Source organism: Sinocyclocheilus anshuiensis, unplaced genomic scaffold (assembly GCF_001515605.1).
Source record: "Sinocyclocheilus anshuiensis isolate Anshui unplaced genomic scaffold, SAMN03320099.WGS_v1.1 scaffold1136, whole genome shotgun sequence".
NCBI classification, from domain to species: Eukaryota; Metazoa; Chordata; class Actinopteri; order Cypriniformes; family Cyprinidae; genus Sinocyclocheilus; species Sinocyclocheilus anshuiensis.
In genome coordinates this window covers 1,156,824-1,174,277 of record NW_015548521.1, presented here as the reverse complement: position 1 = coordinate 1,174,277, position 17,454 = coordinate 1,156,824, and the positions used below count along the sequence as shown (strand labels likewise).

General features: G+C 39.9%; 1 protein-coding gene across 9 annotated transcripts in view; it reads right to left on the bottom strand.

The window, feature by feature from the left end:
• Nucleotides 1–239: 239 nt before the first annotated feature.
• Nucleotides 240–17,454, bottom strand: part of LOC107656817 (autism susceptibility gene 2 protein-like) — a 314,131-nt gene continuing 296,916 nt past the window's right edge. The window contains exons 8-20 of one of the 9 annotated variants that reach the window (XM_016444764.1): nt 16,357–16,613; nt 15,707–15,745; nt 14,323–14,585; nt 9,555–9,605; nt 9,242–9,337; nt 6,927–6,998; nt 6,746–6,775; nt 6,571–6,642; nt 6,181–6,310; nt 5,043–5,126; nt 3,586–3,669; nt 2,767–3,028; nt 240–2,661 (exon numbers count right to left, since the gene is read on the bottom strand). In XM_016444764.1, coding sequence (XP_016300250.1) covers nt 1,356–2,661; nt 2,767–3,028; nt 3,586–3,669; nt 5,043–5,126; nt 6,181–6,310; nt 6,571–6,642; nt 6,746–6,775; nt 6,927–6,998; nt 9,242–9,337; nt 9,555–9,605; nt 14,323–14,585; nt 15,707–15,745; nt 16,357–16,613 — 2,746 coding nt within the window. In that variant the 3' untranslated portion in view covers nt 240–1,355. Of the gene's footprint in view, nt 2,662–2,766; nt 3,029–3,585; nt 3,670–5,042; nt 5,127–6,180; nt 6,314–6,570; nt 6,643–6,745; nt 6,776–6,926; nt 6,999–9,241; nt 9,338–9,554; nt 9,606–14,322; nt 14,586–14,726; nt 14,888–15,706; nt 15,746–16,356; nt 16,614–17,454 lie in introns of all 9 variants that reach the window. The other 8 variants (XM_016444766.1, XM_016444763.1, XM_016444765.1 and 5 more) reach the window with 8 other exon arrangements.

The window sequence follows — 17,454 nt, the reverse complement described above, 5'->3', positions numbered from 1 at the left end:
TGTATTACAGTATAAAGAATGAGAATTTCTTTCGGAGTAGAGGGTAAAATGTGCTTCTTAATCATAAAAATAAATGGAAAAAAATACTTATGGCTATAATAGGCTTCGGTTCTTACGACCCAGGCAGTTCATTCATGCTTGTCTATGAAACTTTGCACACTTCATCAATACGTCAACATTCAATGAGCCAGTCTCGAAGTCTATAATAAATAGCAGACAGGTATGCAGATATAAGGTCCAACCTTTATTCCATACATTTTTAAACCATGAATGTTCATTTTAATTTTTTCACGCCTAAAGCTCTACTTGTTTTGTATACAAGAGTCTAAGAAAAACAACTGCACAACACCACAAGGTCGACAGAAAGAGTCTATTGCCACCCCAACCATTCCAATATGTTTCTCAGATGTCCAGGTTTTGTGGCTGGAGAAGTGTTCACTGCGAAAGCAGTTCCTTTATGACCCGGAAGTTTATAGCTGTTTGTTTCATTGGCTCTTCATTAGACAAATGAATAACAGTTATCCAGGCTCCCACTTTAGAACTCCATTTTATAACCGTCCAATCAGAACACTCTTAATCATCTTTGCATAGATTGCACCGCCATGACAGCACCCCCATTCGAGTCCTCCTCTCTGATTGGACAACTCCGTCACCATGGTTTTCAACCTGGAAGTGGTTCTGTTTCATTTCATTGTTTTTTAGAAACATTTGAAAAGCCTAACAAATGTACGATGTCATTTCGTTCCAAGTAATATCAACAAGATATTTCCAATATCTTTAAACTTTACATAAACCAAACAAGAATATCGTAATACATATTTGTCTGCATATCTCAAAAAGAAAATCAAGCAAACAAACAACACCCCCTCCAAAATGTAACTTTGTACATGGCCACCGCTGAATATTTCCAGGTACCATAGAGCAAATCAGCTGAGATCATACCAATTCAGATATGTAGACATCCATATCCAGCAGCTCACTAGGATAAATACAGGGCAGGGAACGAATGAAACAATGCAAATACATAAAAAAAGTCTGTACATGAGGGATAGGAAATGTACAAACTAATTTCAGAATGTCTTTTCACATGAAAAACTGAAAAGGCATCGGATTAATATATTAATATCACATTTCTGGTTGGTAGTTCACGTTTACGTCTTACGCTACCACGAGTTGGAGCTACCAACTCTTTTCCCCAACTCCAATCAATTAAAAAAAACGGTTGATGTGCTTGTTCCGAGGTACAAACATTTGTACAAATTACACATATCTATTTATCAATTACTCTACTTTGTGTGAAAATAAGTGCATGTTGCCAGTGTCCAACTCAAATGAGGCATTCTTCTTTCTGTATGTTACCGTGCCTCCACTTCTTTGGGGTTGCGTGACGGTGAGTACTCCCGAGGGTCCTGGGTGGTGATTGGCGTAGTCCGTCTTGGGGACACTGGTCTGGCAGCACCAGAGGGTACCAGAGGAGGAGGGGCACTTAGTGCTGCAGTTGGGGGTGTCCGGTTAAGAAGTCCGTTATGTCCTGTTGAAGGGCTAAGCCTTGGGTATGGCATCCCACCAAGGTGCGACATAAATGGCGGCATGTGGGGTAAGTGTCCTTCGATGGGCGATTGGTGAAGCTGGTGGAGCCTTGCCCGATCTAGTTCCTCCCTTAAATGCAACCGTTCCCTTTCCTCAGCCTGTTGCCTCAGTCTCTCCTGTTCCCGCCGAAATTCCAGGAGGTGTTCGTGGTGGGAGTAGTCATGTGGCTCCCGATCCCGATAGAGCCGTTCTGGATCGTAGACACCAGGGAAGCGGTGTCCGGGCTCAGAACGCAGCTGGAAGTCCATACGCCGTTGAAGGTCAAGGTTTCGGTAAGCCTCTCGTAGGGGATCCCAGCAATACGCCGGATGAGGAAGGCGGTCTCGACCTGCTGCGAGAGGGCTGACTCCCATAAAAGGTGCCATGCGGGTGCGTTCAAGTGCATTCAGACTTCCCATTTGATGCATGGCACTCAGAGTGAGCGGCAACGAGTGTGGCATGGGGACGCCGTGAAGTGAGGACGGTGTTGGAGGGTCACTACAGCGAGGAGACGGCGGATGAGGCTGATGGGATAGCGCAGGGTGGTGAGCAATTAGTGTGGTTTGGTGAGGCGGAGGAGGAGGAGGGACTTGAGGTTTAGTGGCAGCTTCGGATCCAACCACCATCACGTCTTGCTCTTCCTTGCGTTCCTCCTTGATCTTCATGTCGTTCTTCACCTTCTGTAGCAGATCCCCTGAGCTGGTCTCCTTCCTATCCCTCTCACTTTCTTTCATCGGTGGCGGTTGTGGGATACCCATCTTGATTCCTGCATCGTTAAGGACATTTTTCGAGTATGGAGAGGGCGATCGGTGGACGGATTTAAGAGAGTCATCTGAGGAACGTCTGTCTGTGATTCCCTTTTCTGGAGAACGACTTTCCTTCACCTTTATGTCTCCCAAAATGCCTGCCTCTCGCTGGCGGTCCAGCAACTCTTTCTCTGGCTCACGGTTGCGGTCGGCACTACCGCTGCGGTGTCTGCCGGAGTCGGTCGAGTTCTGGCTGTTGGAGCGGATCAGGCTGCTGATCTGGTAGCTAACGGGAGCGGAAGCTGGAGAAGAGAGGTTCGAATGACGATTACGATCTAAAGAGTCTCTGTAAGAGGAAAGAACCCATCATTAGTTGAACTAGGAGACAAAAATTTGGCAAAATATAAAGTAAAAATAAGATGCCTTGGTCCATGAAATCAACAACACCAACCTGTCTTTATCCTTCTCTTCTTTCCCAATAGAAGAGTCCCTTTTGTCTCTTTCCCGTTCTTTTTCTTTCTCCCGCTCCCGCTCTCTCTCTCTGTCATGGCTGTTTGCAGAGCTGCTTCTTTCTGCATCTGCGGATTTGGGCCACTGTGGAGGGGTCGGGAAGGAGGGTGGTGTTCGGTGCAGCCGATTCCAGGTGTCATGATGAGGACTACTGAGACCAGGCAGCCCTGGACCCTCTTTGGGTCCAAATACACTGTTGGCCCCTGAAATAACAAGAAAGCATCATCAGTTGAACAGACCGCTGTTCAGTTCTGTCAAGGTTCTGCATACACAAGCTGAAAGGTTAATGGCGTATAGTAGTTTCTTCTACAAATGGGGTACCAAGGGCTGCTTTTGAGGGCAGTGAACAAATGAATGACCCGGCGGGGTCAAGAGCTATGAAAAGCAAAGCGTTCCATAGAGATTCTATTTCAATACAATAAATTTCACTAAAAGAAGTCCCGTTCAGCCAATGAAGGAAGAAGGGAGAGGAAATGAGATATGGCAAACCTTCCACCCTACTTTGCAAGCGACTAATGAATGCAAGAGCAATGCTAAACCAGTTGGGTTGCGAGTTTGAGTTGGGGTGTGAATTTGGCAAAAGACTGTCTGCGGTAAGGCCTGCCTCCCTCGCTTCCCTAAACTCTCATTTGGCATTTGCTGCAAAGCTAAGTGCCTTTCTTTCATTCCCATCTCCTTTTTATTCCCTCTGCACTCTCTGTGGTCTAGAGCTAAGCTGTGCTGCACTGAGTCGAGCTAGAGGCCGGGGGCCGGGGCTTACCGAGGGCTGGGTTGCCTAATCCACCGAAGGCACTGCTTGAAAGGTTGCTGAGGCCGCCAAAGGTACTGGAGCGACTGAATGGATCTGCAAAATGCCAAAGAGGGATTAGCGACGCGGGGCCGGAGGTGCCTGACCATTCCAACTGGCTTTTCTCTTACAAGCAAGCTTTGTTTTTTGCGTCACTGTTACTGCTGCTATTCTAACTCCCTAAGGGTTGTTTATTTCTCCCAGTAAGACTGTTGGAGAGTGTTCACTGACTGAGGATTAGGCAGCAAGAGGTGCTGGCATGAAGAGCAATACCTGATTGGGGTGCGATAGCCAGGGACATTTTGAAATGTCCGATGTGAAAAATGATTAAATGACAGCAAGCAAAACAGCTCATGTGTCTCCGATCTCCTCTAGAGGTTTCTGTGATTATTCCATCTACTTACTCCTGAAAACATTAAGCTATTTGTTCATACGTACCTTGCAATGGGTGAAGGAGCCCAAATCATTCATAGTTGTGTTTATAATTAAACTTAAATACAAACAGACAACCTCCAACCCACATAAGTAAAAAAACACAATTCAGTGTTTTCTATGTGAAACATGAATTTAAACTCCTGATTCCAGAAATGGGATTTATGACTAATCCACAGTGTACTTAAGTAAGCAAGCAGTCATTTAGCACGTGCTTTTATCCAAAGCAACTTGAACTTACAATATACTAATTTACATGAACAATCCCCCTGGAGCAACCTTCATTTAAGTGCTTTGCTCAAGGGCACAACATTGCTAAGTTCTTGACTGAGAAACCTTTTGATTACCGGTCCTGAGCTTTCACCACTAGACAACACTGCACCCAATTCTGCATTTTACACATTTTCTCTCCATTTCCTTTGGGCCCCAGCTGTTTATGATCTCAAATTGGACTGACTTAAAAGCTCACTGTGTGAAATCAGCATTCAGCTCCAAACTCAAATAACATATCTGATAGAAACAGTGGACATACCTATAGACTGAACACGCATGCGCATGATGTCACCTTTTCACAAATTTGCGTTTTTGTAGTTTACAAGGAGATGATAATGGCATCATTTTCAAAAACGTGCACTTTGAAACCTGCTTTAAAAAGTTTGTGATTTCAGGTGCCCAAAACACTGTTGCTGTGCAAATGAAAGGGCAGATTGCATAAAATTTCTTTCCGTTTTTAGTTGAAAACATTGTTGTTACAGCAGATATTACATTATACTTGACAAACAAAAACAAGGCTATGAGGGATAGAAGTACAGTATTTAAATTTTTTTTTTTAATTAGAAGAAAGACATGCTTTTATAGCTGAATGATCACCACTGAGGTGCAGCACTATGGAAGAGATTGTATTTGCCTTATGTTCGCATCAAATAAAAGAGGGTCTTGACAATAATTTGAAGTACAAAAGAAAAGGGAGGAACTATTTAAAATGGCGGTTTACTTACACTTACCTGCCAAATGGCTAGGAGGCAGGAAGCCAGCGTGGTGAGGAGACGGTCCATAGGGTGAAGCAGCTGGATGTCCCGATCCTATTGAAAACAATGGGAAAAATCATCAGTCAAACTGACTGCAGACAGAGTTAGCCAAACCATTCAAATATTCACCAAAACAGCACCAGATGTAGTCTCTATATACACAGAGACAAGAGATGTCTTGGGTAATGATTAGTCTTGTTAGATTAAATACTTTCTCCTATTCCAGCTTAATATGCAGAGACAACTAGAAGTCAGCCTGGCTCAACCAATGGCGTGCGTTTGGGGCAGGACTCTCAGTAATAAGCTGTTAGAGTAGTTTGCCCGGACAATAAAAAGGACAGTGATGTCTTAGATTGAGTGTTCAGGTTGCATTTGAAAGGGTCAACTGTCTGTTCAGCCTGAACTATGTGTCATTTGTAACTGTGTATCATTAATGAAGAAACTCCTTCATGACACCACGCTGCATAATTACAATCTAAAGGGCAGACATGCTCATGTTGCCCTTCAACAAAGAGCTACCAGTCAATTATATCAGGTAAAAGCATTTATATTCATGCCTGTGGCCCCAGCGTTGAGCCAAGACAACATTCAAAATAACAACATGCAAATTAGTGAGCACGGAGCACGAGAGAAAGAAAAGACATACAAATTAATTTTATTATGCTGAAGCCATGCCAATAAAGCGATTGCAGTATAATTTACAAGATAAGACATAAATACTCTGTGAGAGCAGTATCTTGATTGGATTATAAATCTAGTTTATAAGTGAAATGAAAATCAATTATATTTAAGTAGAATTTCTTAAGGCGGTCAGGTCTAGCATCAGGCTTTCACAACACAGCAGGAAAGGGAATTATTTCCAGGGATGGTTGTGCAACTTTTCATCTACAACTGTTATCTTTTCAGCTTAAGAATTTTAAATCAATATAGCATGTTGTTTGTTATTCATCTTACGGGACATTCAATGAGAAAAACCTTGTAGGGCAGGATTTGATTTTACGCATACATTTTTCCTTTGTGAACGGTGCACACTATAACCAGGAATGTGTGTTGTCATTAAATAGGGTCAAGTTTGAGTTCATGTTTACTTTGAGTTTTCTTCACATACCTGTTGATGAAAAGAGGGGTCTGGCCAGATCATGAGGGTAGGGGAACCCAGGGAACACACCTGGAGCTGGAGGACGGCTGAACAGATCAAGTTTTCCATTCATATCCAGTTTATGTGGGTCCAAGTGCATCTGCTTTTGTGAGATAAAGTCATTTCAATAATATAATACAATACAATATAATATAATATATGACTGGAGTGAGTGTATAAATGAAAAAAAAGTACTAGTTCTTTGAGTAAACTGTCCTTAATGAGGGGAAAAATTAATGAGATGGTCTTTAATGCATGAATCATTATAAAGCATACTTGTGTATTCTTGTACTTCCCTCACACTAAAGGCTACATTGTACTAAAGAAAAGAGACGAGCTCTTTGGTTTCTGAGAACTTACTTTCATCTTCTGCTGATGATGGTAGATCTGCCAGGCGATTTGAACATGCACTGCACACCATTTGCCTGGCTTCTGACATGAGCACAGAGGACATTTCAAAGCATTAGCACAAAGATGGTGGCGTTTAAGGAAGAAAATGTAGGGATTTGAAAGAGAATGAAAATATGATGCTTACTCTTACTGAGGTCCTAAAAGGATCTGTTATCTGTAAGGAGCCGAGGAAGAAAAAGAGAAAAGGAAACAGACAGATATGTTTTGTAACAAAGTCCAGGTACATGAAATGCTAAAAACATCACAATCCTGATATGATTTTAATGGCCAATCTCATAAGAGGATCTCCAGACTGGGTGGCTTACCCGTGGGTCCTTCTGAAGGAGAGTGTGCGGGACCGTTCCTGGTCGTGCTGCAACATCAATAGGGTTTGAGGCCTGGAGAGAAAATTAAGACCATTTTAGATAAAGCTAATGGAACGCAGCACAACACTGAAGTCTGTTTATTTACTATTTTCAACCATGCACTGTTCAGAGATATTGCACTACATTTTTTGGCTCCTTGGTGTGATGACTGAAGTCCTGCATTTTTAACTGAAGATCCTATGAAATGAAAATGGAAATTTTGTAGCTTCTGTGTGTTAACTTTGATGATGTCTACAGTATATGCTAGGGTAAAACATTTAGCAGAAGCATGTATTTATAAAACCAAATCAGGGTTTATTACTGTGACATAACTAAAGCCTATTGGTTATTTAACACGAACATAATAACCCCATTGATATGCTCTGTCCAAACATCCTGTTTCAAAAGGAAACACATCAGGTCTGGGGGAAAAAAAAAATCATGTGATTCATCATGGGTGTAGCCTAAAGCTTAAAAACTTCAGTCCCAAGTTTCATGGATGCCATAGTCATTTATACTCATAAACTTCATACTTGTTGGAAACTTCAGACTGGCTCTACCTTTGACTGGTATCTAACACAAGAGTGAGAGTTATTTGAGAAGTGCCAGGTAAAAACCATTACACACCAAGCAAGTGAAAGCCATATAACACACACTGCAAAGACACACACGGTAACCACCCTGCTCAAGACCACAGTCTAAAGTTAACACAAAAGCCTCCAGCAGGTTATTGAGCCTGAGCCTCTTTGCATAATCCATTAGTGGAGAATGTGGCAGTGGTAGATTTCTCTGTCTGTCTGCAGTATAAATGCAGCTGTGCGGGATTTGAGAGCACCCTGAATACTAATGGTAAGGTGATGCTGGGCTCTCAATCAGCTGCATTTCTGCAGTATACAGGAAATGGAGAATGATTTGACCCCATTCTTATTTGTTTTGGGACTTTTTTTGCCCTTTTATTATCAGCAAATGTGACAGGAATTTATTGGGATAAAGAGACGGGGGTGGGATTGAGACATGACCCATCCCAGATTTCACTGTCTCTGTCAGACGAGCATCCAAGGCTTAACATACCTGGAGATCATTTGCTAAACACTAGGGCTGACTTGGCAGGGTGTCTGCAGGATTTTTAAACTCAAATCTACCTTTTTTAAGACCTGCACAAAGTAAAATTACCACCATATGACTATGAGTGGGGTAGGGCAATGTCAATGGTAACATATTTAACTGTAAAATGACCGTAAAATGCATGATTTACAGTTCAGATACAGGTTTTCACCAAAGAAAAAAAAAAAAAAAAAAAAAAAAAAAAAAAAAAAAAAAAAAAAAAAAAAAAAAAAAAAAAAAAAAAAAAAAAAAAAAAAAAAAAAAAAGTTTTATAAAATGATAAACTTCACATTTCAGCCTTTAAGCCTTTTTAAAAAAAAAATAGATGAGTCAAAAGTATTAATTATTAATTTAATTTATTAATTTAAACAATTATTATAAATCATTATATTAATTAAATAACATATAAATGTAGTTTACTGTCTTTGTTTAGATTTTTATAATGCATGAGCTTCTTGTCGATCCACCGGTTCACATTTACAACTCTGCGTGTTTGCTGCGTTAAAACATGGGTTGATTTTCGCATCAGTCTGAACAAAAACAGCAGACAGGCTTTTTAAAAAAAAATCCAAATTCATTCTCTGCCAGCAGAAGGCTCTTTCAGAACAGAAGAAATATAGCAGTTTCCCAATATGTACAAATTGTTCGCCTGAAATATGTGGCTTTTTGCCAAAGAACAGGTTTATTACCTGTGAAAACGACAGCCTGAACAGTATACCACGTTAAATCCCCCAATTACTCAAATTTAATTAACTTTATTTTTGGTTTTGTTTTTGGCTAAAAATAAATTTCAGTTTCAAGTGGGAAAAAAACAAAACAAAACCTTTCGGTGCATCACTAGTCCTTTAAGATTCTGGAGATGAAATTTAATTTCCATTCTCATAACTGAGCAAGACTTGAGACCAGTCCTTTGTTTTGCAGAACAGATTGATCTGGCCAACAATTAATATGTAGAAACTTTCACCAGGTGTTTTTTTTCTAACAGCTTGGAGTTTTATGGGCCATATTTTTCAAATATTTTTGACTTACTGGTCTTGGTCATATCAGAGTCTGCAAGCGGGAAATTTGAAATGCCCAAACAAGCCACATGGGTCTCTTTCTCATTCTGCTCAAGTCAAAACAATTCTGCCTACCTTCCCACATGATGTGAATGCATAGTTTTGAGGTCTAACCTTTGGCTGGAAGGCTCCTTGCAGTGAACTGAAGGGCCCTGAATGTGGAAGCATTGGAGGCATGCCTGGCATTGTTGGTGGATAGGAGGGAAAGAACTGCAGAGAAAAAAACAACGTAAATGTAAAGTTTACAAAACTCTTTGGTGTCTATCATCTCTTTAAGCTATAACAACTTTTTATCCTGCTTTGAAAACCACATCAAACCAAGCATGCTTAAAAAAAAAAACATGCAAATATGTCTCAAAAAGTGTACATAATCTGCTTCATCTTCAGTCAAAGCAAGGTTATGCAGTCAAAACAAACTGACACTTACATTTGAATGTCTCAAGAAAGGATTGTCCAGCTTTGGGGCGTACTTGTCGAACTATAAAGAGAGACGGAGAGAAAAAGAAAGAAAGAGTGCACATTAAAAACATATCAACAAAATCAAAGGCATCTGTAACCAAAAACATGAGAGAGCTTTACTGCAGTGTGCTTACATAGTCAAATAAAAAACAGATGGAGCTCAAATAAATTACACCCTTTTAATAAAACAATTACACAGTAAAACAGCCATTCAATGTCACATGAAAGAAAACCACTGCAGCCGCAGCTGGCACAGTCTTCACAGAGCCGACCCAGAGTGTGGGAATACGCTCACAAAAGAGGCAAACCAGATCGCTAAACAAATGAAGGCACCCTTCACTTCCAATTAAACAGACGTGAGCCATTTATTACGTGGAAGTGTCCTTTACAGTTAAGAAACATATACAGACCAGTAAGTCTTTCAAGGCAAGCTCTAATTTTGAAAATTTGAGAGTAAAGCTAGCAGTGTAACTATATGATAAACAATTATAGTTAGCATGCTAATGTTGTGAGATTCTGTATTCAGATTCAGTCAGGACTCATAAAGAAGCGAGAAGGGCTGAAATGGTTCATTTTCATTCATACAAATGTAATGGAGATAAAACGTCATTTCAATTGTACATGTTTTTTTCATCACCGTAATAAAACAAATTCATCCATAAATGTTTAAAAAAACAAAAAAACATTAAAACATTTTTTTGTAACATTTTACTATCAAGTTAACCCAGCATCTTTGTCACCTTAATTCCACTGGCTTGAGTTTTTATCACTCAGCCGAACACTGTAAATTCAGCGCTGCTTTTAAAACAAAGTAATTGCTACTGAGTTCAAGGCATTTCTTTTACATAAACACTGAAATCCTTTACAAACCCCCTTATATAGTGTTGTTTCTACAGAAGCCTGTCGTCTTATGTCTCAGGTGATGGTAATAAAAGTGGATAAACTCTTAGGCCACACTGTGTGTGTTACTTTGAAAAGCAGCCCACTCATGGTACAGACTTTATACTCCAACAGATCAGAAGGCATAAGCTGCTTTTATCCTGCATCGTATGAATGTGTGGTGATAATTAGCCTAAATCAAATACACAAGGTTGCCCTGGCTGAGAAAATCGCTGATCTGGCTTCCCTGCGTGTTGCAGTTCTGTGATCCTTCTGAGAGCCACACACCTGCTTTATGGTTAACACTTGCCGAGTAAATACAGCAAAGGTTTATAGTGGCCCATAAAAAACAGTGTTTCATAATTCACAGCTTTATAACAAACAGCTTTGGCAAATCAAGGTTCAATATTACATCTGTAAACAATGAAATCTTTATATAAGAAAAGCTAGGAGGAAGGGAAAAAAGAAAACAAGACATTATATGAAGTGTTATGTCAACATGAAACGAAATTTGCTACCCACTTTACTTGGAGTAACAAAAGGTAGTTATCCATTATCAGGAAATTATGTTTTTTTTTTTTTTTGGAATAACACACCAATGAAACATGCACAATAAGACCAGAAACATGTATAGAGGAAGCAAACTGGGTTATTTCTGGTTTCATGTTGACTTTAAAAATGACATTTATACTGTTTTTTATTGATCCCAGCAGACAACAACACTGCTTCCTATGCAAAAGCTCTTAAACCAAGCAGAAATGCTTTAGAAATCAAGCATCAGTACACTTGTCAGTAGAAAACATCACACTTAAATCACATGGTGGTGAAAGAAATTCAACAATAGCTGTTCAGCAAATAAGATTTGTATCTCATAAAACATTTGGGGAAGGTGTGGAGGTGTGTTTGTGATTCAGCACCAGAGATAAGATGCATAACCAACATTTTCATCGCTATTTCAGTCTTTCAGTTTCAGTTCTGCAACCCACAAAAGAATCCGGACAGCGAGCTACAACACATATGGCATGTTTTAAACTAGATTTCAATCTTTGGAGATGGTAATCTATGATTCAAAAATGCTTGACTTTTCATCTAGCACTCTTGACATAATATCTTTCGGATTGGTTGACAGTGGCGATAGCATGCAGATAAGACGTTCTTGTTCCTGTCCGAATACGTTTCAGAGATCTGAATGCATTTCATATGGCTAGCTGACTTTGAGGAGCTGAATTTATCTGATTACAGGCTGCCAAAGTTTGCCTCTAATAGCCGCTTTGCACACGGAAGCAATTACGCTTTATCAAAACAACCCCATTGATGTCATGACTTTTATCTGAGGTGAGGTCATTATGTTTCGACCGCAAGCTTTGAATGTGTCACACAGAATGAGTTCTGTCTGTACCTCAGTCACGCCATAAGTCCCCGTCTGCCTCCTGTTTTTCTCAAACAGCCCCCAGCACTCAGAAACGTCACCATTCTGCTCATATGAAAGCAATAAAACATCTCTGGCTCGCACTATTAAAGCGCAATGAGTACGGCATGTCAACATGGCAGCAAAAAGGGTTTTTATTAGGGGAAGAGTTACAATATTTGTGGTTGTTATGGGACAATAGTTTATCTTGTTAGGATGATGGGTATCAACCCCATGGCCTCTGTTTAAGATCTGGCCTGGTTTAAGATAAGCCTTAAGTCTCTGTAGTGTGTTGTAAACACTATTACTTCACTATTATATAACAGTTAGTTCCGGTGCTCTGGTATCACCACCCTGCATCATATTTGCTGAATGAAATCCATTGCTTGTTTCTTACTAATTTTGGGATGCTGATTCCAAAAATAGTGTCTGTTCTGCTCTAGCACGTCATGCTTTCTCACAAAATATGAAGTGCATTTTTTGACATTTTTGCTTTTGACAGCCATTTCTAAGGTGAAGTCTTGTATTATCCCTTAATCACCAAAAAGACTGCCGCAAATACATGATTCCTGTCTTCCTCTGAACCAGGTTACAACTGTTTGTTCAATTCTCAGCTGATTTTTACATGTATGAATGATTCCCAAGAAGTTATGTTATGCCTAATCTTTTATGCCTAATTTCAATGTTAGAATTATGGCCAGTGATGGAAAAAAAGCAAATTTAACTATAAACGTGTGTTTATGTAAAGTTCTCTGCCATTAAAGGGAGTATATGAACATATTTTTGGAGTATATGAACATATTTTAAGTTAAATTATACATTCTGAATTAGGGCTGTGCGATTAATCGAAATCGTCATAAAATCGCGATTTGAGCTTGTGTGATTTCTAAATCGCTTTATAGCACGATTTTCCGTGCCCCCGACCTCCCGCAGTATGCTATCCGAACCAATCAGAATGCAGCACGCCTAAATGGAGCACGAGAACAGAACAGACCGGGCGGGCATACAAATGTAACGCCAGGTTCACACACTCCGTCTGTGGTGCGTATTTTTTCCGCGTCCATGTTAATGGATCAGAGCGTTCACACTGCACGCGATTGCGGTCCGGCAGTGCGCTCCAGGAGCAGTGCGTCTGCAGCAGTCATACTGCGATCGTTTCCGCACATGCTATTTCTGCTGTGCTGCACGCGCTGAATTAAAGTGACAGCGCATTATTTGCGGTAAAAATTAACATGGATTGACATGGAAATTTAGTAATTACACCATAAATGCATATAATTGAAGTCTACTGTTTCACAGTCAACAGTCAACACATGGCTTTTTGGCTAGATTTAAAACAAGGAAAAGATAAACTTTTAGATAAACAAGGCAATAATAGATGGCAATCGTGGTGGTAGTTAAACAAAGTTATATTTATTGAGTTTAAACGTGAATATGTCTATAAAAGATTGTATTACTGTACTGTGATAAAAGAGAATCACAATGCTGAGAAAGCATTTTCAGAAACAACGTTTGGATTTGAAATCAAAGTAATGGATAAATGTTGTGTTTGTGGTAAACAGCCGCGGATCAGGAGCGGACTGCAAACGTGTCCTTGTGCGAAAGCAAAATGAGTCCCTGGACACGGGATTTTAATTTTTTTCTGCCATGTCTATTCTAGAGACATTTTGTTACACCTTTACTTAGTGATTATTTTGCCTTATGTCTGTTCTAGAGACATGTTACAGCTTTTTGATGAAGCTCTAATTGGTTTTCTTTTGTAAATATGTTTCAAATTCACACTGAATGCATTAATGACTGTAAAGCATGTCTGTGTGTCAAAATCGTGATTAAAATCGAAATCGCAAAATTGATCAAAGAAATCATGATAGTTTTTTTTTGTCCATATCGCACAGCCCTATTCTGAATACTTTTTTTTTGTCATTAAAGCCAAAAAATGCCATTTGACTGTGCATTAAAGCTTTTAAAAATCATTATTTTGTAAAAAAAAAAAAATAATCTGTACGTGATGTATTTTTTAAAATATTTTTGAACTCAGCATCATCAAATTATGCAATAATAGGCCTTTTCTATATTTTTTAAGATGCAGGGCTGTTATGATGTGACTGAATGTGGTTCCAAATAGGCCGCCAGTCTGTGCGTTGCTGTTACACGTTAAATATGTTGGCTTTTCTTGGAACTATTTTTGACAACTGAGATAAAGGTAGATGAAATAACTGGCCATATTGTGTCTAAAATATACGTCACTCGTGCTGCTCATCTGAATATCAGCACAACCGTGATGTGGCTGTGCTTATATTCAGTACGACAACATGACTGCGGGTGTCATTTCGTGGAAAAACAGGACGGGTGCATAGAAGGGGCTTGTTTTTTTATAGGCCGGGGTATTTTAAGGGGGAATAGGGAGGTAGGAAGGGAGTAAAATCTATCTGTTTTTACTTATCCTCACATTTCTGGCTGGGGTACGCACCATGGGAGGTGCAGTGGGCGGCCCAATGATGGCTGCCGGGGGCAGACTGGCAGGGAAGGGCGTGAAGGTGTGCTGATGCGTGTGTTGGTGCTGGTGCATATGCTGATGTTGGTGAAACTCGGCTCGGAGGAGCGACACAGGGGCCAACGGCGACCCTGTGGCCCCCGGCGCCGCCCCCCGACCTCGCTCCGAGCTCTGAACCAGGAAGCGGTTGTTCAGCTCCTGCCACAGAAGATCATGCTCTGCAAGAAAGGAGAGCGAAGGGGAAAAAGGCGGGAAAGGGGGGAGATGGGGAAGACACGGGAGGGAAAAGAAAAAAAAAGGCACGGGCGGCCAGTGAGTTTTCACAACAGCGGTAGGAAGAAGCGAAAGAGGGTAGTCACCTGGCTTTCTCTGTTTCTCCAATTCAAGGTGTGAGGGTTTTCTACGTGAGGACTCATTGGTGGAGGTAAGAGAGTTGCCTGTGACAATGTGCCAATCAGAATCCCCGAATGAGGCTGGCAATACATGATTGGTTGGTTGAAAGATATCAAGAGGCTGGTATCTAAAGACAAGAGAGAACCAAGAGTCACCTCAGCAGAAAACACACACACACTTGACCCGACAAACATAAACTCTTATACGGCCTTAAAGGGATCGTTCACCCCAAAATGAAAATTACCCTCATTTTGTTCCAAACCTGAATGACTTGCTCTCTTCTGTGGAACACAATCAAAACTGTTTTCAACACACTGACTTATATCGCATGGATAAAAAATAATAATTATTATAAAAGAAGAAACAAATGCATACAGGTTTGCATACAAAATTTTCATTTTTGGGCAAACTCTCCCTTTGAGACTCTTCTTAAAATTTAAGAAACTCTTCAAGCACTTGCTTGATGCTTAAAAAAGACATTAATATATACTTCTAGTTTAGAGTCTAAATGAACATTGATCAAAAACAGTACTTTTGGTACTATTGCAATGACTTGAGCCATGTGTTTACCAAAGGTTTACACCGTAGAGGTTAGCTGCATGTATAAACCTGCTATTTTTTTCTTGTTTAGATTTAGACCAGCATGTAGCTTTAAAATGCCTGGAACTGGAACAAAAAAAATACACTTACCGCATAAAGAAAGGCTGAGATGAAGAGGACAGGTATAATTTTCATCTCACTTTGCATTTAGTGTAAATTGTATCAAAATCTGATTTAACTGTCAAAGGCAAAATAACAGCCAATAAAACAGAAGTTTACTGCCCGAGACACAGGATCCAGATATTAGAAATGAACAGTATAGCTGACATCCTTTTTTTATTACAGGCATCATATACAGTAGAAAAATGGGCCAACTGGATATAAGTCACATATTTCATATGCTGACCTCTGATGCGTGCCCCATTTCGCCTCACTCTTGAAACATCTTGAAAAGAATGCAATTTAAGAGCAATACTGTTGTTACTGAATACTTTATCCATAAAGCTGTCTTTAACATGGGTTATTTGTCAACAAACAGAGCAATTTATGCTTTACACCAAACAATTTAAGGCACAGGAACTGTAGGAAAGGTCCTTACATTTGTGGGAACCAAATTTGTTTTTAAGACTAGCACTACACTAAATATGCTAATTTAAAACAGGATGAATTTTGACGAACAAACAATGTATATAATCACGTACTCTCATTTCTATCATACACTCATTTCTTAGGTCTAAGTTAAAAAATGTATACCCTTAGTGCACTTATGCACTAGAGAAAGCTGCAAAGGAGCATTTGAGGGACAAAAACTGGGTATAAAACTGGACCCTCGATTCTTATTGGTCAAGGAAATTTAATGTCCAAGTGCAAGTTAAGATTTTTTGCAGCCGTCTCTGGTGCAGTGCAAACTCTAGCGTGTACGCACCTTTATGCAAGTGATATATTTGAATTAATTTGTCATATTACAGAACTGAAGAAACCTATTGTCCAAAATATTCTCAAATCTCATACTAACTATGCCAGAAACAGTTTAAATCTCAATGAAGGGGTTCTCACCTGGATAGGGTGGTCCGGCAGGGTGTCCTGGCACCACCAGGCTGTTGGTCGGTAAGGTGGGTGGAGGAGGCAGTGTAGCAGGGTTGGCGAACATGGCCGGATGGCTGGAGAGGTGAGAGGGCGAGTGAAGGGAGTAGTGGGAGGAGGGCAGACCGGCTATGGAGAGAGGAAGAGGAGGAGCAGGAGACGGGAGGCCGCTGAGGTGATGAGGGGAGTGAGGCAGGTGGTATTTTGGAGGAAGCGTGGAAGGGTTGTTGCTGGGATTAGAAAGGAAAGACAGTATATGAGAAACAATATTGATATTAGGGCAGCTTATGAACTTATAGCTGTCAATTTTCAGGTTTTATTACAAATTAAAATGTGTTTTTGTTGTGAGAAAAACAATATTTAATTATGTAAATATAATAAATAAAATTATATATATATATATATATATATATATACACAGTGGTTGCCAAAATTATTAGAACACTAGTATTTTCACCAATTAAAAAAAATGAGTTGTCCTTGTGCAAACAAAAATCTCACTGGATTATTACAATTAATAGCAAAATGAATGGAAATGGAAATGGAAACTGATATTTCCTACTGACACACTACAGGAAAAGATAACTGAAATAAGATAAAGAAATAACTGACTTAAAACCATTTTTTTTAGCTGGTGAAAATACTAGTGTTCTAATAATTTTGGTCACCACTGTACAGTGGTGTGAAAAAGTTTTTGCCCCCTTCCAGGTTATTTTTTTTTGCCTATTTGTCACACTTGAATGATTCAGATCATCAAACAAAGTTTAATATTACACAAAGATAACCCGAGTAAATACAAAATTGAAATGATGATTTCATTTATTAAGGGGAAAAAGCTGTCCAAACCTGCCTGGCACTACGTGAAAAAGTAATTGCCCCCTAAATCTAATAACTGGTTGTGCCACTCTTTGCAGCAACAACTGCAATCAAGTGTTTGCGATAACTGCCAATGAGTGCTTCACATCGCTGTGGAGGAATTTTGGCCCACTCTTCTTTGCAGAATTGTTTTAATTCAGCCACATTGGAGGGTTTTCGAGCATGAATGGACTGTTTAAGGTCATGCCACAGATT